We start from the raw sequence: 23,705 nt of genomic DNA, 5'->3' as shown, positions 1-23,705 counted from the left end.
TCTAAGGAAATATTCGCTATCTTTTAAAAGTATTACCATCAAAACCACTTAAAGGAGTCTGATAATTTATTTGTAGGATAGTGATTTAAGGTATAGAGTCATTCCTGAAATGAATCTCCACAGCATCTGGCTTCTCTTCCACCACGTGACAGTTATGTCGGGTGCTAGATATACCGGATTGCTTATAGTTAATTGGCCTTTTTACTTTATGCAATCAATTATGGTGCTTAATCACTTCAGGAGATCACTACCAATAATTAAATGATCAGTTGGCAGATACACTATAATGACAGGGTGTCTTACCATCCTGTTCCCCAGCCTCACTTTTAACCATGCAGTACCGTAGACTTTTAGAGAGTCACCCCAACACCTATTAGTGAACCATCAAATTCTTTTATTTTAGGTTTGTGGAGTGTTAGCTCATTTAGCTGTGTGTAGTACCTGTGGGATAAAATAGTTACCTGAGACCCAGTATCAATTAATCACATGATAGGGTTGGAAAATGAATCCTGGAGCTCAGCTAATACATAATATCTCCCTGCAGTTTCTACCATTTCACACATAAAATTGGCATAATTACACAATTGTGGGCTTCGCCACGTGTTACCTGAATCCGCCGTGTTACCTGATACAGGAGAATTTTCATGCTCACCATTCATGTCCTCTATAATAGGGCTGATTGGGTTCCTGTGCACTGCATCTGTGGAAATAAGGTTAAGAGAATGCTGCAAAGGAAGAGATTTGTTAGTGCTTTCAGGCCGAGCTTGCTCGTCATCACAGCTAAATCGTCCGTTTCCGGTCTGTAGGGAGAAAATATGATTAGTACCATTATTGACATTTATCATTTAATTTGGTATATCTCTCCCCTTTCTTTCAGGCAATACTGCCGTATTTATGACTGTGCCTGTGGCCCACTGCTGGCCACTGGCTGTACCCCTAAAAAGGATTGTTAGGTTGCTGAGCCGTAAAAGCTTGACTCGTATTAGTAAATAGTGTACATAATTGACTAACTTGTGTGCTGAGTTGGCCTACTTGGACAAGCTATCTTTACTCATGGACCGATTTTTTGATGTCCCAGGGTATTGATTCCTGGATCCTTGGGATCCCTCAGAATCATAGATATTTCTGAGCATTCAAATATGGGATAATCTTCGGCCATACTGGACGCACTTTTCAGTACAGAAAGGAATTCTATAGGGCTTTGATTCGCACTACATTTTAAACCGTATACAGCTATTTTCACTGCAGTTTTAGTGCAATATTGCCCGAATTCTTTTCTGCACTGTCGTTTTGTCTCATTCCAGGAATGAATATTCATATCCTTTAGTGAAGCAAAGAATTTGTGATATTTACCTTCAAATACCCAGGGCAGAAAGTCAATTTTTGACTGCTCACTTGTAACATTCATAATGGATAAAGCATTTTCATATGTCGCTAAGTGGTCAATTATATAATTGGTTCCCCTGTTGGAGAACTTAGGTACTGCATGAATTAAAAATGTAATTATTTCAGGGGTGTCATATACCATATTAGACTATCTCAGTCTTTCCTAGGAGCTTTATTTTTGGGTTTGGAGCGTTCCTTATCTTCCCTTTTGCTATGGGGAGAACCCTTATGCATATTAGTATTATGGGGGCTATTTGGGTAGCTAGCTCCACCCTCTGACTCACTACTAGAGCTTTCTTCCACCTCCTCAGCTAAGTTATAGCAGCTCCCTGAATTTATATCATGAGGTGACTGTCTATTTGAGAAATTTACTTCTGACCCAATAGGGGTTCTTTGTCTGAATTCTTCCCTAAATTTCTGCATTTCATCCCTGATGCATTCTTTAAGAGAATTAGAATTATCTGCATTATTCTCACTTTCTCACTGCTAATAGAGGGGTTTCATTATGACGATGCAACCTTTTTAAATCACTTAATTATCTCTGGCTTTGTGCAAGTTCTTTAAGCAAATATTCTATCTGGACAACTACATTCTGGTTATATTTTTGTAAAGTGGCCATGTTTTGGGCAAACTCATCAATTTTATTTTTGGCTATATTTAAATTCTCTTCGCATCTGCGTAAGGAGCGAATACTATCTTCTAGCCCCTGTATTTGCAATTCCTTCTCTGTGAAGTATAGCAACATTTTGTCAACAATGCATATTACAAGGGGCCAAGATTTTAGTATTAGTTTGTCCTGTTTTTTGAGATTTTTGCATTGATTCATTTTTAATAATTCTTGGAATAATTCACTTTTTTCATTCCACCTTCCATCATCAATAGCAATATTCTTAGCCTTAATTTCAAGCATATCCATATAAACATTGAAATCACCCGCAATATTACACCTCTTTTAAATGTGGCCTATAATTTTCATTTAAAGAACATCGCCCTGAGATAGGGGTAGTTTCGGGGAACAAATTTCAACACTATGTACAGATTCAAATGATTCACCTCTGGTTACAGACATTATTATATTGGCTTAGTATTTAGTTAAATTAAAACGCTAATACAAGTTTGACCAACAAGAAAAAAAAAAATATTATTAATTTTGAAATATGAAAAATTAATATATTTTTTATCAATTTTTGAAAATGTTATTTTTAATATATTTTTTAATTTCTATTTAATATAAGTATATTATATCAATGTTATAAATATTAATAATATCTCAGCAGTGGCCTCCAAATAATATGTCAGTATATGGCCGAGTTATAATACAATATATTTAATAATTATTCTTTAAAATAAAACCCCAATAAAATTGCATATACAAAACAATAAAATTAATGTAAATCCTAAATTCTTTATATTAGTTAAAATTTATAGACACATTGAAATATTTATAGAGAAAGATATGAATCAAAACTATACCAGTTTAAACTATTACAATATGCTATGCAAAGATCATAAAAATTACCTTATTCACATTAATCTCCCAAATCAGAGTTGCATCTAAATATCACAATGAAATACCAGAATCTTCTGTTATTAACCAATGACTCTAGTTCAATGCTCAATATGGATTACCCACTTACTATGCTTAATTAATAATTACCAGGGATATAATCACAATAACCAGTTTATGTACAGTTCTGAAAGAGTTCACTATAATAACTGACTTATAAATCTGGAGTATAAAAACCTGTCTAATAAATAAATTATTTAGCAATAATGACTAGTAAAGATTACACAGGACTATGAAACACAAACTTAAAATACTAAATGCCCTTTTAAATCTGTTAACTGCAGTTTGATTGTAGCATTAATGAATGAGTTCATACATTACCAACATGAGCAAATTTAATATTCCAATATTCCTTGTTTCACCTCATATGAAAATAAGGGTATTTGCAATGTGGATAAGAAAAAGTAGCCCAATTTGCTTAAAAGTGACTGTGTCCCCACGCAACCAGTTATCAGTCCAACATTCAGCAAAAGTCTACAGCCTTTTCTCTCCTCTTGCATTCAGCTTATATATCTTAATCATTGGTTAAATGATATGGGAGGCCCTTCGGATGCTTGTCTGTTATTGGCCCTTCGGATGCTTAGCATTGATTGGTTATCTGGTAGCTCTAATGGACAATTCATATGGCTGTCATACCAGTTTTAATCACCTAGGGGGCAGCAAACAACCAGAAATGCAGTTTCTATTCATAACACTGATAACAGTAAATACAGTTTATATATTTATTTTTATTCAATATACCATATTTGTTTTAGTATCAACAAGTAACATGTTCCAAGTGTATTGGACCATTTCATACTATTCATCCTGATTATTTTAATATGAAACAATAGTATGTTTCTATTGATCATATTATTATTTTAAAATCCAAAAACATAGCATATTTCATATTCCCAACATTTTTTGAATACACAGATCCATATTCATGGCTAACAGTCATGGGATATCTTGCTGTCTGTAAGATAAAAAAAATGTTACCATTTTGGAACAACATCTATACATTCCATATACACTTATCTAATATGTTATTGTTTCAGATCAATACATATACATATGTGTATATATATATATATATATATATATATATACATATATATATATATATATATATATATATATATATATATACTGTAGATGTTTTTAATATGATATGTGTATTTTAAATTACTAGGAGGATTTAGACACAATTTCTTTATCTGAGATCTCATTTCTCATGTGCTATATGTAACTTGAGTTCAAATGTCTTCTCGAGTGACATTACTGCCGGAAGAGGATACTGGCAGCTGAGTTATGACGTAAGTGAATCCGACTCCACGTAGCTGCTACAGCTGGAGAGGGGCCGAGGGTAAAGATGGCGGAAACGGAGGATCGAGATGCCAGTGGAAACAGGCAGCTGTTTGCAGGTTTGTCAGATATATCCATATCAGGAGATATTCCAGTGGAGGGGGAAATCACTGTGCCTATGGCCTCTCAGTCACAGGAGGAAGATTACTCTACATTAGATGAACCTGTCAAGGAGACCATAATGCGGGACCTAAAGGCTTTTGGCAAGAAGTTCATACATGTTATGTATCCAAAAAAGAGCACTGCACTGCTCAGAGACTGGGATTTATGGGGCCCATTGGTGCTCTGTGTATCACTTGCCCTAATGCTCCAGGGCAGTTCAGCTAACAGCAATGACGATGGAGGACCACAGTTTGCAGAGGTCTTTGTTGTCATTTGGTTTGGCGCCGTGGTCATCACTTTAAATTCAAAGCTTCTAGGCGGCACAATCTCTTTTTTCCAGAGTCTGTGTGTGTTGGGTTCCTGTATCCTGCCTCTCACTGTGGCAATGCTAGTATGCAGACTAGTGTTTCTTGGGGGCATGAACACAGTGACTTTCGTTATACGACTGGTCGTAGTGTCTCTTATGTTAGCTTGGTCCACCTTTGCCTCCACAGCATTCTTAGCAGACAGTCAACCTCCCAATCGCAGGGCACTTGCAGTTTATCCAATATTCCTCTTTTACTTTGTAATCAGCTGGATGATTCTGACCTTCAGTCCTTGAGCTACAGTAAATACACCAGGTCATAAGCTTGGACTAGTTTGGATCTACCAGCACATGGAAGGATTGTATAACTGTATTTGGACATTTTTCCAAAACACTGGAGTTAGTCAACTCTGTGTGAGTGAGCTGCAGTACAGGAAGACCGTACGTGTGTCCAAGCAGTTGTTAGTTTAACTTATATATAACCCTGCACTATATAGAAGACTCTACATGTTTTCACATACTTCTGTAAATAAACGTGATGCTAGCGTTATGTCCCTGTACTGGAAGGGGAGCCAGGGAACTTGTGAATCATTATGGTGGCGAGAGGGTTCCAAATTCATTGCTATTTAAATTAACAAGCTTCCATATTCTCCAAGTGTATTTAATGTAAACAATCTGTGGGTTTTCTGTAGTCTCCTTTAAACAGGTTGTTGCCATGGGGGCACCACATAAAATAAATGTTCAAGAGTCATTTTATTTGTGCCTGTTAACTTAAGTTTCCTATCTCCATTTAAAAATGTTTCTGTAAATATGGCACTATGCAAAATTAAATGATGCAAACATGAAAACCAACATTGGGCTAGATTATGAGTGTAGCTTGCACCCTAGTGATAAGGGGTTTATCGCGAGGGTTTGCGCTCATCAAGCGTACTGCTCATATTACAAGTTGAAAGTAAACGCAATCGCTTGAGCGCAATCATGATTTAAGCTAGAATTATTACCGTGACTTCAAAGCTCTGGTTAACAGTTTTGCGAAAATAAAAAGTTGCATAAAACACATAAAAAATGTATCACAAAGTATAGTTACACACATGATAACACTATTAAAAAATAAATATTGCACACAAAAGTTAGGTCTCAAAGGTATGAGGTCTCAAGTGTTAGACATACCTACATATACATGTTGAAAAATGTATATGATGTTTGTGTATATAGATATATATTGGTGTGTGTGTACATATGTATTAATATTTGTGTATATATATGTATTTACAGACACATAGATACATATGTATACACATAGGCAGATATATAAGTCCATCGGAGCCCTTTGCTGTAGTAGGTGAAAACATATAAAAGCATATTAAATATTCATATTTAATAGAGGTTTTAACTGTGAATGTACTGTAAATATTTCACATTCCAATGTTCTGCACATAGCAGAATATGTTCCAAGTATTTCTAGATAGATATATAATATGTATATATATATATATATATATAATTATGTGTGTATATGTGTGTGTGTATATATATATATATATATGTATGTGTGTATATATGTATATTGTACCAAATTACCATCAGAAATATATGTATGTATGTATGAATAACTGGAACATATATATTCTATGTGCATAACATTGGAATGTGAAATATTCATATTTTCATATCGAGTTTGCACAAATGAGAATGTGATTGGGTTTGCTCGAGAGTGGGGTGTTTTTTTTCCCACTTTAATTTTTCTCCACACTTTTTTTTTTCCTCCTCCATTGACTTCTATGGGGGAATACATGAGCGTGCACACAATATTCTAATTTTGGATTTTTGCACTTTTCAGGTTAGCGTGAGGGCAAAAACGGTTTACTTTTTAACTTGTAAATTGAGAGCAACCAAACAAGCTTAAAAATTTTGTAGCGCATATCAATTGCAATTAATCAAGTGGAAGCATTCATTTGAGCTCCACTCGAAATCTAGCCCATTGTGTGCAGGCTGTACTATATACAATACACTTAAAAGAAAGCAGATAGTGCTGCGTTTAACCTCTTCTCTGCTACATTGGCAAACATTATTTTTTGTGACTTGGACGCTCACTCCCCTTAACCCTTGTGCCGTGGTGGCTAGAAAAAGCTTTTGAGTACTCAACACACAGTAATTCCATATATTGGATAGATGGTATAAATACCTAACTTTTATGGATAAATCCAAAGGCAAGAACGGTTATGATGGATTGCATAATATGGTAAGAGACAAGTACACCGCTGGAAAATAGTTACTTTATGTTAGTTATTCTCTGTTACTGTCAGATTTTTGGGTGATATTCTCATTTTGAAAGTGATCAGAACTGTTGCAAAGAGTAAAGGCAGAAAAAAAATCTGTATTCAGCTTATTAAACCAAATAACCTGAAGAGGGCAGAAGAGCTGCTTGTGTGTGTATATAAGGCTATGTGCGGATTTGCACATACAAGTGTATGGCCAGTGCATTACAATATAAACTGTATGCAGGACAGTGTACTAAAAGATATGTCTTTGTTTTTATATTTGGTTGCACACCAGGTTAATGGGTGTGTACCTAAACACTAATATATTCTCTGTGCAGCTTTCTCTTTTCTTCATGGGGTGTAAGTAACATGTGAGGGGCTGCTGCTTCTTTTCTTTAATATGTGATCTGTAAATTTTGAAGGGTATAAATGCAATCTATACAGGGAGTGCAGAATTATTAGGCAAATGAGTATTTTGACCACATCATCCTCTTTATGCATGTTGTCTTACTCCAAGCTGTATAGGCTCGAAAGCCTACTACCAATTAAGCATATTAGGTGATGTGCATCTCTGTAATGAGAAGGGGTGTGGTCTAATGACATCAACACCCTATATCAGGTGTGCATAATTATTAGGCAACTTCCTTTCCTTTGGCAAAATGGGTCAAAAGAAGGACTTGACAGGCTCAGAAAAGTAAAAAATAGTGAGATATCTTGCAGAGGGATGCAGCACTCTTAAAATTGCAAAGCTTCTGAAGCGTGATCATCGAACAATCAAGCGTTTCATTCAAAATAGTCAACAGGGTCGCAAGAAGCGTGTGGAAAAACCAAGGTGCAAAATAACTGCCCATGAACTGAGAAAAGTCAAGCGTGCAGCTGCCAAGATGCCACTTGCCACCAGTTTGGCCATATTTCAGAGCTGCAACATCACTGGAGTGCCCAAAAGCACAAGGTGTGCAATACTCAGAGACATGGCCAAGGTAAGAAAGGCTGAAAGACGACCACCACTGAACAAGACACACAAGTTGAAACTTCAAGACTGGGCCAAGAAATATCTCAAGACATATTTCTCTAAGGTTTTATGGACTGATGAAATGAGAGTGAGTCTTGATGGGCCAGATGGATGGGCCCGTGGCTGGATTGGTAAAGGGCAGAGAGCTCCAGTCCGACTCAGACGCCAGCAAGGTGGAGGTGGAGTACTGGTTTGGGCTGGTATCATCAAAGATGAGCTTGTAGGGCCTTTTCGGGTTGAGGATGGAGTCAAGCTCAACTCCCAGTCCTACTGCCAGTTTCTGGAAGACACCTTCTTCAAGCAGTGGTACAGGAAGAAGTCTGCATCCTTCAAGAGAAAACATGATTTTCATGCAGGACAATGCTCCATCACACGCGTCCAAGTACTCCACAGTGTGGCTGGCAAGAAAGGGTATAAAAGAAGAAAATCTAATGACATGGCCTCCTTGTTCACCTGATCTGAACCCCATTGAGAACCTGTGGTCCATCATCAAATGTGAGATTTACAAGGAGGGAAAACAGTACACCTCTCTGAACAGTGTCTGGGAGGCTGTGGTTGCTGCTGCACGCAATGTTGATGGTGAACAGATCAAAACACTGACAGAATCCATGGATGGCAGGCTTTTGAGTGTCCTTGCAAAGAAAGGTGGCTATATTGGTCACTGATTTGTTTTTGTTTTGTTTTTGAATGTCAGAAATGTATATTTGTGAATGTTGAGATGTTATATTGGTTTCACTGGTAAAAATAAATAATTGAAATGGGTATATATTTGTTTTTTGTTAAGTTACCTAATAATTATGCACAGTAATAGTCACCTGCACACACAGATATCCCCCTAAAATAGCTATAATTAAAAACAAACTAAAAACTACTTCCAAAACTATTCAGCTTTGATATTAATGAGTTTTTTGGGTTCATTGAGAACATGGTTGTTGTTCAATAATAAAATGAATCCTCAAAAATACAACTTGCCTAATAATTGTGCACACAGTGTATTTTTTAATTTAATAAAGCTTTGTTTTATAATTGAAAAAAAAAATGTCTTCTCAACTGGACAGGATGTGTATGTGACTCAACAGGGGATCATTTAACAAGTAGATGGTAAAAGCTACAATTTCTTTGAGCATGTTTGTATATTCAATTATCCTTCCAGACGGACCGTCTATAACTTCACAGGGGTCTGTGAGTTCATTACTCATCTTGGGCAGGAAGCCCATATATGGGCATACACTTCTGAGGCTCCATCATGCTAATATTACTTTGAAGTAACTATCTGAGGCTAATTAGGCCAAATGTTCAATTCCTTTGTTCTCATTTGGATGCATTGTAATTTTGCATTTTGAGTGGGGTAGAATTGAACAGTGGTCAGCCAAGCATCTATTGTTTACAAATAAATGAATATTAATACATAAATAATATATATATATACAGATATAATTTAATAATCTTCACAGATACCTTGACAATGTGCTATACTTCATTCTCATGCAGCATCGAACATAAGCTTTCTGTGTTGTCAGGCTCCCATTGACTTCTATAGCATCCGCGACCTCAAGGGTGGTGGATTGGAAACTAGGTACGCTGAGTCGGAAAAGAAGTGAGCGTAAATGTAGAATTTTTGATAGCTTAGTAAATGCTTCAAATAGTGTCGAATAGGAGGACGAATGAACACAAATCCGCTCGAATACCACGGTTTTCAACTCGCATCGATCTGCGTCGGATTGAGATCGTGGGATAGTATTTTATGTCACAAATTTCAACATTTGCCGATCTTGACGGTTTGATAACTTACAATGCAAAATTCCAGCGTATTTTCAGTTGATATTTTGATAAATAGGCCCCAGAGGCTGTATTTAAGGGTATTCCTGAACAGATACCTTAGCAGTGCCATTAGTACCCCCTCTCTCATTCTTAGACTGCTGCTTCATAACTGTTGCTTCCAGCGAGCCTGCAGGCCCTTGTTAAATCTACCCCTATATCTGTGTGTTTGAGAGAGAGAGAGAGAGAGAGAATATCTGTGTGTTTGTGTGAGAGTGTATATATGTGCTTGTGTTTGTGTCTGACAGACAGAGTATATCTGTGCATGTGAGAGAATGTATATCTGTGAGTATGAGAGATTGTATATCTGTGTGTGTGTAAGAGAGAGTGTATATCTGTGTGTTTGAGAGAGAGAGAGAAAGCATATCTGTGTTGAGAGTGTATATATGTGTGTGTGTCAGTGTATATCTTTGCATGTGAGAATGTATATCTGTGAGTATGAGAGATTGTATATCTGTGTGTGTGAGAGAGAGTGTATATCTATGTGTTTGAGGGAGAGGGAGAGAGAGAAAGTATATCTGTGTGTTTGCGTGAGAGTATATATATGTGTGTGTGTTTGTGTGTTACAGTGTATATCCATGCATGTGAGAGAAGGTATATCTGTGAGTATGAGAGATTGTATATCTGTGTGTGTGAGAGAGAGTGTATGTATGTGTGTTTGAGAAAGAGATAGAGAGTATGCTTATCTGTGTGTGTGAGAGTGTATATATGTGTGTGAGTTTATCTGTGTCTGTATGTGTGAGAATATATATCTGTGTCTTTGTGTTTGAAAGTTTATATATGTGTTTCTGTGTGTGGGAGAGTGTATACGAATCTGTGTGTTTGTGAGCGAGTGTATATATGTGTGTGAGAGAGTGTATATTTGTGTGTTTGAGAGAGAGAGTGTGATCTGTGTGTGTGTATATGAATGTGTGAGAGATTGTATATTTGTGTGTATGTATGTGTGTGTGTGTGTGTGTGTGTGTGTGTGTGTCTGAAATAGTGTATATTTGTGTGTGAAAGTATGTATCTGTGTGTGAGAATTTATTTGTGTGTGTGAGTCAGTGTATCTGTGTGAGTGTTTATGTGTGTGTGAAAGTGTATTTATCAGTGTGTGTATCTATGTGAATGTAAGAGTGTTTGTGTGAGAGTGTATGTGTGTATATCTGTGTGAATCTTAAAGGGGGTCTATATATGTGCGTGCATGGGAGAGAAAGAGAGTGTGTATCTGTGTGTGAGAAAATATTTATCTGTGTCTTTGGGGCCGAATTATCAAAGGTCTTGCTGACCTGATTCGACAATACATTTCGAAAATACATTACTACTTATGGACAGTGCAGATCAGGTCCGCAAGAGCTCTTCTGAGCTGCTGGTGCTGGTGCAACGCCGCCCCCTGCTGACTCGCGGCCAATCAGCTGCCAGCAGAGAGGTTTCAATCAACCCAATCGTATTCAATTGGGTTGAATTGCGGTGAATCCTGTCCGCCTCATCAGAGCAGACGGACAGGGTTATGGAGCAGCGGCCATTCGAGCTCCATTCGGAGCTTGATAAATGGGCCTCATTGTGTGTATATATGTGTTTGTGAGCGAGTGTATATCTGTGTGTGAGAGAGTGTATATCTGTGTGTTTGAGAAAGAGAGCCAGCAAGAGCAAGAGAGAGAGTGTATATCTGTCTGTGTGTGTGTGTGTGTGTAACTATGAATGTGTGATTTTATATTTGTGTGTATTTATATGTGTTTGTGTGTCTGAGAGAGTGTATGGGGTCTATCAAAACGTCAACTGAAAATACGCTTGAATTCTGATGTGAATTTGCATCAAGATCGGCAAATGTCAAAATTTGTGACGTAATATACGATCCTGCGATCTCAATCCAACTCAGATCGATGCTTGCGTCATTACAGATGTTTCGAATTTAGATTCAACACTATTTGAACCTTTTCCAAATTTATCAAACATTTAACAGGTACGCTCACGTGTATTCCGACGCAGCGTACATAGTTTTCAATCCGCCACCTTTGAGGTCGCGGATACCATAGAAGTCAGAGGGAGTCTGAAAACACAGAAAGCTTATGTTCAATGCTGCAAGAGAATGAAGTATATTACATAATAAAAGTAAATTAGAAACTCTATTAAATTTGTATACCCTTCCTAAATCAAACAATATTATTGTTCCACATTTGGTGCACTAGTAGATATAGGGATATATGAAAAATACATTACTACTTATGGATTATTCTACAACTTTGTCTCTCATTACAAAGCAAGGGGACAATATTATTTCTACAATTTTGTTGAAAAATGTTGCCCCAAACTTGTCGCACTAATAGATATAGAGATAACAATGAAATAAATACACAACATAATATAGCTAACTTCCTTTTTATTTTTTTGTGAAAAATCTATGTGCACCATGTTTAAGCCACACTCTCCACTTCGCACCAATTTTGACGCAACACCTTTTGCACTAGTGAATTTTTCAACCACTTTTGATTGGAATATGCATAATCACATGATTTATGACATCAGCCAATCTGATTCAAATATACATTTTAAACTATCAAATTGCTCAATACTTTCTCATTGATCACTTATCAGAACTTGTACGTGTCATTTGTTACATTGTGTATTATACTTTGAAAGTATGTATATGTGAATTTAGAATTAAAGATAAACATTGATGCTGACATTGACACACAGTGTAATAATTTAGACAAGGATTTTAAAATTCTAATTGATTTTTGATTCAATATAATCTTAAACTGATAGCTCAAAGGGATAGCCCACCTAATATTAAACTGTCATGATTCAGATACAGCAGAAATTAAAATCACCTCTTTACTGTCATGCTATTTTCACTGTATTTCTTCCTTCTCTTGAATTTCTTTTTCAGTAAGAAATGTCATCTTATATACCAGCCCATTTTATAACACCTGTGAAGGGGTGTTTTTTTTTTAAACTAGATTGCAATCAGGAGGGGTTACACAGGTACAGAGAGAAAACTGGCCCAGCTCTTAAAATATCCATTGATTGCAAATAAATACATATTATACCCTGATTGCATGTAATATTTGCAATTATTCCTGCTCAGAATAATAATACATTTACACTATAAACATATAGTGGTATAAATAAACACAGAGATATAAAAGACAACATTGTTTCAATCAAAAAAAGGAATTTAGGGACATGTAAATATGTTTATGAAAGATTTCTGACATAACACACACATCCCCTCCAATCCATCCTAAATGCATCTGCCAGGCTAAGCCACCTCTCTCAATGCTTTGTTTCTGCTGCACCTCTCTGTGAGTCCCTTCACTGGCTCCCCATTCACAGCAGAGTTAAATTCAAAATTCTTACCCTGACATACAAAGCCCTCACCAACGCTGCCCCACCCTACCTGTCCTCACTCATCAACAAATATACTCCTGTCTGCCCCTAAGATCCAACAATGACCTGCTTCTTGCGTCCTCTACCATCACCTCCTCTCATGCTAGACTACAGGACTTCTCTCGTTTATTACCAACCCTCTGGAACGCACTTACTCGAGCTGTTAGGCTTGCCCCTAACCTCTCCTCCTTTAAACGTTCCCTAAAGACCTTTCTGTTCAGGGAAGCTTATCACCCGACTTATTAACAAACTAACTTCACTTAACAGTTGCCCTCTATCTCCTCACTAATATCATTCTCTCCTTTGCAGTCCCCACCTCCTGTTTCCCATCCTCCTACCCATCTAGACTGTAAGTTCCCACAGGAATAGGGCCCTCAATCCCCCCTGTATTTGTCTGTAAAATTTTGTCTTTTATCGTATTGTTTCTCCATTACCCATGGGCAGCGCTGCAGAATCTTATATTATTAATAATAATAATATAAAACACAGGAATGGACCACACTCACAAACTGGACTGGGTACACATCCTAAGCCACAGCAAACTCCACATACCTGAACACTGACAGACAGCTGCAAAGTTCCCAGCAACCCAGGCAGTTAACCCCAGAGCAGCCTGAGTGACAGGCCCGCGGGGAAGCATTACAAACATTATCAACACAGCACACAGAAAACCTGGCACTCACCGCCGGATTCACAGTAATGTTTAAAAGAAAAAAAGGGGGAAGTCAGTAACATTTGGCGCCAAAGGATCAAGCCCAGGACCATGACAAGGTCTCCCCCTTCCTGGAACCCTAAACCAGCACCCACACAATGCATACTTCCAAACAAACCAACTGGGAACTGGGATGTGGTAATGCTTCCCTGCGTGCCTGTCACCCAGGCTGCTCTGGGGTTAACTGCCTGGGTTGCTGGGAATTTTTCAGCTGTCTGTCAGTGTTCAGGGCTGTGGAGTTTGCTGTGGCTTAGGATGTGTACCCAGTCTGTGAGCGCGGTCCATTCCTGTGTTTTGTATTTACATAGGGGAGGTTACAAAAGCCTGTGTCAACTTGGGAGGTTCCCAGTTGGTTTGTTTGGAAGTATGCATTGTGTGGGTGCTGGTTTAGGGTCCCAGGAAGGGGGAGACCTTGTCATGGTCCTGGGCTTGATCCTTTGGCGCCAAATGTAACTGACTTCCCCCAGTTTTGCTTTTAAACATTACTGTGAATCTGCTGGTGATTGCCATGTTTTCTGCGTGTTGTGTTGATAATGTTTGTAATGCTTCTCTGTGGGCCTGTCACCCAGGCTGCTCTGGGGTAACTGCCTGGGTTGCTGGGAACTTTGCAGCTGTCTGTCAGTGTTCAGGGCTGTGGAGTATGCTGTGGCTTAGGATGTGTACCCAGTCCAGTCTGTGAGCGCGGTCCATTCCTGTGTCTTGTATTTACATAGGGGAGGTTACAAAAGCCTGTGTCACCCTGGGAGGTTCCCAGTTGGTTTGTTTGGAAGTATGCATTGTGTGGGTGCTGGTTTAGGGTCCCAGGAAGGGGGAGACCTTGTCATGGTCCTGGGCTTGATCCATTGGCGCCACATGTAACTGACTTCCCCCAGTTTTGCTTTTAAACATTACTGTGAATCTGCTGGCGAGTGCCAGGTTTTCTGTGTGTTGTGTTGATAATGTTTGTAATGCTTCCCCGTGGGCCTGTCACCCAGGCTGCTCTGGGGTTAACTGCCTGGGTTGCTGGGAGCTTGGCAGCTGTCTGTCAGTGTTCAGGGCTGTGGAGTTTTCTGTGGCTTAGGATGTGTACCCAGTCCAGTCTGTGAGTGTGGTCCATTCCTGTGTTTTGTATTTACATAGGGGAGGTTACAAAAGCCTGTGTCACCTTGGGAGGTTCCCAGTTGGTTTGTTTGGAAGTATGCATCGTGTGGGTGCTGGTTTAGGGTCCCAGGATGGGGAAGACATTGTCGTGGTCCTGGGCTTGATCCTTTGGCACCAAATGTAACTGACTTCCCCCAATTTTGCTTTTAAACATTACTGCGAAGTTGCTGGCGAGTGCCAGGTTTTCTGTGTGATGTATATGTATATATATATATATATATATATATATATATATATATATATATATATATATATATATATATATATATAGGTATCCAAAACACCAGAACTCGCCCACAGAGGAAAACTGCCTGGGTGCAAATTTGTAGAAAATATTTAGCCAGAAGAAAATGCACTCTCAGGACTTTCATAAATAAGTTACTTTTATTTCTGTAACGTTTTCGGAGGTCTTGACTCCTTCATCAGCATAAATAAAATGAAAACAAACAAACTCTTAAATAGTGACATACTCACTCCAAATCACTTCAAACCACTACCTTCACTGGCACAAAAATTATTGGTGTTGGACCGCATAATGCGTTCCAAGTGTGCTACGTGACGGAAGTAGTGCGCCAGAATACTTCCGGTTGTCAGAATTTTAAAGCCGTAATAACCCGGCTTAATGTGTGTTAATACCACAGTCATAAAATTGTTATGACATATAATGTGTGCATAATTTCTTAAAAAAACAACAAACTATTAACGTGCAAACCAAAATGTGCTTATACACTAAATAGTGATAATAAGTGTGACAGCCGTATGTTGTCATGGCAACCTAGCAAACACTACAATGTATCCCTGTTGCGAATAGGGAAACAGACTAACAGTAGCAATCTTTAAAGGTGTATCACAGAGTGTGTTAAAGAACAGTGAGAAATAATTCTGACCCTATGGTGGGAGCCTCCCAGTTGTCCGAAATGGGTGCAAAATTTGCAGAGAGGGGCTACAAGACACAACATATCAGTCAGATGATGAAGGAAGTGTCACAAGTCACACAGGCACAATTATTGGTACAAGAACCTAGACGGACCAGGGATGACAAAATCATACTGGCTACTACATTTTCTCCTAGTACCAGAAATGCTGGACTTTCTCTAAGGACACATTGGCCTATCGTCTCCACTGACCCAAAATTACAGTTTAGTAAACATCTGACGCCCATGGTTGGTTACAGGAGGGGTACAAATTTGCGAGACCTATTGGTCAGGACGGACTCGAAGGCAAGCTATAATCCCAGGATACATACCAACATCAGAGGATCCTATCAATGCCTAGGATGCACCACCTGTAATGGACTTATAAGTACCAGAACATTTTACCACCCCCACACCAACAGGCAGTTTCATATACGGCATTCGATTACCTGCACAACCACGTTTGTTATCTACTTATTGGTGTGCCCATGTTCTCGTTGCTATGTCGGTAAAACGACAGGCACCCTGAGGTAAAGGATGGCCAACCATCGGCATGCCATAAGGTCGGCTCACAAGTCCGGGGAGTCGGACCAACCGGTAGCGAGACACTGTGCAGAACACAGACATTCGGTGGCATCAATAAGATATACACTTATTGATCATGTACCCCCACTAGATAGGGGAGGAGACAGAGGTAAAATACTTCTACAACGGGAGGCTCAGTGGATGTACCGACTGGGCACCATTCACCCAGGTGGGCTTAACACCACCCCTGACTTTAAGGCTTTGATGTAATGTGGCTATATAGTGTGACACAATCTTAGGGTACGGCACCTAGACTATCATGACTATGTGGGCCATACGGTTTGCGTGCCTCGTTATAGGGGTGCTCCTAACCATGTTGGCAAACAGCACCGGGTTTAGGAGTCTTTGGCATTTCTAATACCTGTGTGGAAGTCAGATAGTGGTTCCTTGGAGTTACCAGGTTCTTTACACACACAGCCTAAAAAACATTACACATTTCCGAAGCTGGACATTAGATCCTTAATTATGTCAGGAAGGAGGATACAATACCAGATGAGGACCAGTAAAGAACATTACAACACAGATAACGATTTGATCGTTGGATAACCAGGGAACCATAGTGCACATGAGGCATTCGACCTAAAGGCCACTTTAACCTATGGGACAAGGTTGTAACCGTAGACACGGAAGAATGCACAGAATTAAACACAGAGCGAGCCATTATGTATAAATTCAGAAGTAAACAACCAGGCGCTCTTTAGTTTATATACATGCGAATCTTGGACTTTTGGAGCTAGACCAATCCCGGGTGGGATATTTCTGCAGTGAATGGAGAGACCGTTATATCAATTGTTTTTATATGTTTTTCAATTTTCTTTAGCAATTTGTTTCAACTTGTCTGGAGTGATTGGTATTCAGAGTAATGTGGAAATGGGGGTACTGGTAGTCACAATATAGAAGTGGAGTATGCTTTGTCTATAGGACCCCCTTAACCTCAATATGGAAGTAGAATATGTTTTAACTATATGACCCCCTTACGTAATAAGGGGTGTGTAAGTTGTACAAATCCCCCTTAAAAATACAACTGAATGTAAATAAGGTATTTGCCTGAAGGTATGAACAGTGTGCATGTGAATAGCCCATGACAATGGGGAGATCCCTGACATACGATTTTTTGAGCATAATAGTCTTTTACACATCAAAGGCAGTACATCATAGATATGCATCTCCATATGAGACCCCTCAGTGAACACTTGGTTCATGAGAAGAAGAAGTAGACTAGCCTAATATCCTCAGCATAAGTTAACACAGTAAGATGTATACATTACAACATGTTAACTTGCGCGATTCACAAGTAGACCCCTTTACTTTTTAGCATACACATTCTAGCAGGGCAAAGTGCCTGCTTTAACACACTCTGTGATACACCTTTAAAGATTGCTACTGTTAGTCTGTTTCCCTATTCGCAACAGGGATACATTGTAGTGTTTGCTAGGTTGCCATGACAACATACGGCTGTCACACTTATTATCACTATTTAGTGTATAAGCACATTTTGGTTTGCACGTAAATAGTTTGTTGTTTTTTTAAGAAATTATGCACACATTATATGTCATAACAATTTTATGACTGTGGTATTAACACACATTAAGCCGGGTTATTACGGCTTTAAAATTCTGACAACCGGAAGTATTCTGGCGCACTACTTCCGTCACGTAGCACACTTGGAACGCATTATGCGGTCCAACACCAATAATTTTGGCGCCAGTGAAGGTAGTGGTTTGAAGTGATTTGGAGTGAGTATGTCACTATTTAAGAGTTTGTTTGTTTTCATTTTATTTATGCTGATGAAGGAGGCAAGACCTCCGAAAACGTTACAGAAATAAAAGTAACTTATTTATGAAAGTCCTGAGAGTGCATTTTCTTCTGGCTAAATATATATATATATGTATACAGTGTATATATATATATATATATATATATATATATATATGTATATACACACACAAGTATGTGCAAAGATATATGTACAAATTCTAGCATTAATAATCATTTATTAAAAAAAAGAGATATAAGCATATCATGACTTCTAGAAATACAAATGCACATTAATTTATGTGAAAGTATCATATAACATATTTTTTTTTTATAACAAATAAATATAAAAATAACTTTCTATGAGATATTGTTTGTTGAGTTATAAATATATCTATTTCTTGGACATTGACAGGTGAAAAATACAAGATTAGCTTTAGAGAAATGTGCTTGTCCATGGACAGTAATGAAATGATATAAATAAAGTTTGGAAAAACCCGAATAACCGCAACATCGATGACTGCTAGTTAACAACAGTCTGATGCTCTTTGCACCTTTCTTGACGCGTGTGTTTTTTTTTTTTTCCAAAACCTTTATTGATGTGAAATAAAAATATAAAGACATAAATCAAACAAAGACTCAGTTACATTCCATCAATGCTTTCTAAAAACTGTTATCAATAATAACAGAGAGATAAGTCACATCGTTAATAAGTATTCCCATCCTGCAGAACAAATATCGGGATGAGAGCTAACATGTTAAAGGTTTTTCATTTTTCTTATATATCCATGAATTGAGCATACAGTCAAGACTAAATAGGCTGAGATCTGTGTTAAAATAGTTAGTTAACATAGATATAAGAGGGGTGGGGAGGTCAAGGGCAGTAGTGGGAGAAGGGGGAGATAGATGGTATTGTGCCATAAAGCAAGTACAGTTTCATAGGTCAACATATAAATATAAGTTTGTGGGTTTTCAAAGTAGTGTTATCTCTCCATGAGGAGGACCTCATCTACCTGAAAGTGCCATTCCTCTAGTGTAGTGACGTTCTGCATTTTCCACTTTTTAGGGATTAATTGCTTAGCTCTTGTGAGCATTATCAGCAACAGGGCTAAGTGTGCCTCATTTTGTGTTTTAGGTAAGGTGAGAAACAATAAAATCTCTGGGGTATTTGGGATGACTAAATTTAGGATCTCAGAGATTTTTCCTATGACCCTTGGCCAAAAAAAATTCAGTTTTGGACAGTGCCACCAGATATGTAGAAGAGATCCCTCCTCCCCACATCCCCTCCAACAGGAGGAGCCAAGAGAAGGGAATATTTTATGCAGCCTTACTGGTGTGAGATACCATCTGCTAATTAACTTAATATGGGTCTCCTGTATATTTGCTGAGACAGAGGATCTCTTAATCAGGCTAAAAGCCATCAACCAAGACTTGCATTCAAATTCGGAGTCAAAGTCCCTGTGCCATTGAATAGAATATGAAGGAAGTGTTTCTGCCTCAGGAATGAGCAAAATCTTGTATATTATGGATACTAGGTGTTTTGGGGCACGTCCCATAGAGCAGAGTTCTTCAAACGGGGTAAGTTCCATTTCCAGTTCCAATTTATGTTTATGTCTAGAAATATAGGCCTAGATTTAGAGTTCGGCGGTAGCCGTGAAAACCAGCGTTAGAGGCTCCTAACGCTGGTTTTAGGCTACCGCCGGTATTTGGAGTCACTCAAAATAGGGTCTAACGCTCACTTTTCAGCCGCGACTTTTCCATACCGCAGATCCCCTTACGTCAATTGCGTATCCTATCTTTTCAATGGGATCTTCCTAACGCCGGTATTTAGAGTCGTTTCTGAAGTGAGCGTTAGAGCTCTAACGACAAAACTCCAGCCGCCGGAAAATAGCAGGAGTTAAGAGCTTTCTGGGCTAACGCCGGTTCATAAAGCTCTTAACTACTGTACCCTAAAGTACACTAATACCCATAAACTACCTATGCACCCCTAAACCGAGGTCCCCCCACATCGCCGACACTCGATTAAAATTTTTTAACCCCTAATCTGCCGACCGCCACCTACGTTATACTTATGTACCCCTAATCTGCTGCCCCTAACCCCGCCGACCCCTGTATTATATTTATTAACCCCTAACCTGCCCCCCACAACGTCGCTGACACCTGCCTACACTTATTAACCCCTAATCTGCCGAGCGGACCTGAGCGCTACTATAATAAAGTTATTAACCCCTAATCCGCCTCACTAACCCTATCATAAATAGTATTAACCCCTAATCTGCCCTCCCTAACATCGCCGACACCTAACTTCAATTATTAACCCCTAATCTGACGACCGGAGCTCACCGCTACTATAATAAATGGATTAACCCCTAAAGCTAAGTCTAACCCTAACACTAACACCCCCCTAAGTTAAATATAATTTAAATCTAACGAAATTCATTAACTCTTATTAAATAAATTATTCCTATTTAAAGCTAAATACTTACCTGTAAAATAAACCCTAATATAGCTACAATATAAATTATAATTATATTATAGCTATTTTAGGATTTATATTTATTTTACAGGCAACTTGGTAATTATTTTAACCAGGTACAATAGCTATTAAATAGTTAAGAACTATTTAATAGTTACCTAGTTAAAATAATAACAAAATTACCTGTAAAATAAATCCTAACCTAAGTTATAATTAAACCTAACACTACCCTATCAATAAATTAATTAAATAAAATACCTACAATTACCTACAATAAAACCTAACACTACACTATCAATAAATAAATTAAATACAATTTCTACAAATAACTACAATTACATAAACTAACTAAAGTACAAAAAATAAAAAAGAACTAAGTTACAAAAAATAAAAAAATATTTACAAACATAAGGAAAATCTTACAACAATTTTAAACTAATTACACCTACTCTAAGCCCCCTAATAAAATAACAAAGACCCTCAAAATAAAAAATTCCCTACCCTATTCTAAATTAATAAATGTAAAAGCTCTTTTACCTTACCAGCCCTGAACAGGGCCCTTTGCGGGGCATGCCCCAAGAAAATCAGCTCTTTTGCCTGTAAAAAAAAACATACAATACCCCCCCCAACATTACAACCCACCACCCACATACCCCTAATCTAACACAAACCCCCCTTAAATAAACCTAACACTAAGCCCCTGAAGATCTTCCTACCTTGTCTTCACCATCCAGGTATCACCGATCCGTCCTGGCATCCGGTGCTGAAGAGGTCCAGAAGAGGCTCCAAAGTCTTCCTCCTATCCGGCAAGAAGAGGACATCCGGACCGGCAAACATCTTCTCCAAGCGGCATCTTCGATCTTCTTCCATCCGGTGCGGAGCGGGTCCATCTTGAATCAGCCGACGCGGATCCATCCTCTTCTTTCTGTGTCTCCCGACGAATGACGGTTCCTTTAACCCTTTAAGGACACAGCTTTCAGTTTGCTCAATGGTTTTATGACGGAAAAATTCCGTCATATGTCCTTAAGAGGTTAAGGGACGTCATCCAAGATGGCGTCCCTCGAATTCCGATTGGCTGATAGGATTCTATCAGCCAATCGGAATTAAGGTAGGTATATTCTGATTGGCTGATGGAATCAGCCAATCAGAATCAAGTTCAATCCGATTGGCTGATCCAATCAGCCAATCAGATTGAGCTCGCATTCTATTGGCTGATCGGAACAGCCAATAGAATGCGAGCTCAATCTGATTGGCTGATTGGATCAGCCAATCGGATTGAACTTGATTCTGATTGGCTGATTCCATCAGCCAATCAGAATATTCCTACCTTAATTCCGATTGGCTGATAGAATCCTATCAGCCAATCGGAATTCGAAGGACGCCATCTTGGATGACATCCCTTAAAGGAACCGTCATTCGTCGGGAGACACAGAAAGAAGAGGATGGATCCGCGTCGGCTGATTCAAGATGGACCCGCTCCGCACCGGATGGAAGAAGATCGAAGATGCCGCTTGGAGAAGATGTTTGACGGTCCGGATGTCCTCTTCTTGCCGGATAGGAGGAAGACTTTGGAGCCTCTTCTGGACCTCTTCAGCACCGGATGCCAGGACGGATCGGTGATACCTGGATGGTGAAGAGAAGGTAGGAAGATCTTCAGGGGCTTAGTGTTAGGTTTATTTAAGGGGGGTTTGGGTTAGATTAGGGGTATGTGGGTGGTGGGTTGTAATGTTGGGGGGGGGTATTGTATGTTTTTTTTTTACAGGCAAAAGAGCTGATTTTCTTGGGGCATGCCCCGCAAAGGGCCCTGTTCAGGGCTGGTAAGGTAAAAGAGCTTTTACATTTATTAATTTAGAATAGGGTAGGGAATTTTTTATTTTGGGGGTCTTTGTTATTTTATTAAGGGGCTTAGAGTAGGTGTAATTAGTTTAAAATTGTTGTAAGATTTTCCTTATGTTTGTAAATATTTTTTTATTTTTTGTAACTTAGTTCTTTTTTATTTTTTGTACTTTAGTTAGTTTATGTAATTGTAGTTATTTGTAGAAATTGTATTTAATTTATTTATTGATAGTGTAGTGTTAGGTTTTATTGTAGGTAATTGTAGGTATTTTATTTAATTAATTTATTGATAGGGTAGTGTTAGGTTTAATTATAACTTAGGTTAGGACTTATTTTACAGGTAATTTTGTTATTATTTTAACTAGGTAACTATTAAATAGTTCTTAACTATTTAATAGCTATTGTACCTGGTTAAAATAAATACAAAGTTGCCTGTAAAATAAATATTAATCCTAAAATAGCTACAATGTAATTATAATTTATATTGTAGCTATATTACGATTTATTTTACAGGTAAGTATTTAGCTTTAAATAGGAATAATTTATTTAATAAGAGTTAATTAATTTCGTTAGATGTAAATTATATTTAACTTAGGGGGGTGTTAGTGTTAGGGTTAGACTTAGCTTTAGGGGTTAATCCATTTATTATAGTAGCGATGAGCTCCGGTCGTCAGACTAGGGGTTAATAATTGAAGTTAGGTGTCGGCGATGTTAGGGAGGGCAGATTAGGGGTTAATACTATTTATTATAGGGTTAGTGAGGCGGATTAGGGGTTAATAACTTTATTATAGTAGCGCTCAGGTCCGCTCGGCAGATTAGGGGTTAATAAGTGTAGGCAGGTGTCGGCGACGTTGAGGGGGGCAGATTAGGGGTTAATAAATATAATATAGGGGTCGGCGGTGTTAGGGGCAGCAGATTAGGGGTACATAGGGATAACGTAGGTTGCGGCGGTGTACGGAGCGGAAGATTAGGGGTTAAAAATAATATGCAGGGGTCAGAGATAGCGGGGGCGGCAGATTAGGGGTTAATAAGTGTAAGGTTAGGGGTGTTTAGACTCGGGGTACATGTTAGAGTGTTAGGTGCAGAGGTAGGAAGTGTTTCCCCATAGGAAACAATGGGGCTGC

General features: G+C 38.4%; 1 protein-coding gene across 1 annotated transcript; it reads left to right on the top strand.

Annotated features, from left to right (window-relative positions):
- The first annotated feature begins 4,297 nt into the window (after positions 1 to 4,297).
- Positions 4,298 to 5,273, top strand: LOC128659329 (protein YIPF6-like). Its single transcript, XM_053712993.1, has one exon. The coding sequence runs from the start codon at positions 4,305 to 4,307 to the stop codon at positions 4,998 to 5,000; it is 696 nt and encodes a 231-aa protein (XP_053568968.1). The 5' UTR covers positions 4,298 to 4,304; the 3' UTR covers positions 5,001 to 5,273.
- The last annotated feature ends 18,432 nt before the right edge of the window (positions 5,274 to 23,705 follow it).

The sequence above is a fragment of the Bombina bombina genome, chromosome 5, assembly GCF_027579735.1.
Source record: "Bombina bombina isolate aBomBom1 chromosome 5, aBomBom1.pri, whole genome shotgun sequence".
NCBI classification, from domain to species: domain Eukaryota; kingdom Metazoa; phylum Chordata; class Amphibia; order Anura; family Bombinatoridae; genus Bombina; species Bombina bombina.
The sequence above is the reverse complement of the archived record's forward strand: the minus strand, read 5'-3'. Positions and strand labels throughout refer to the sequence as shown.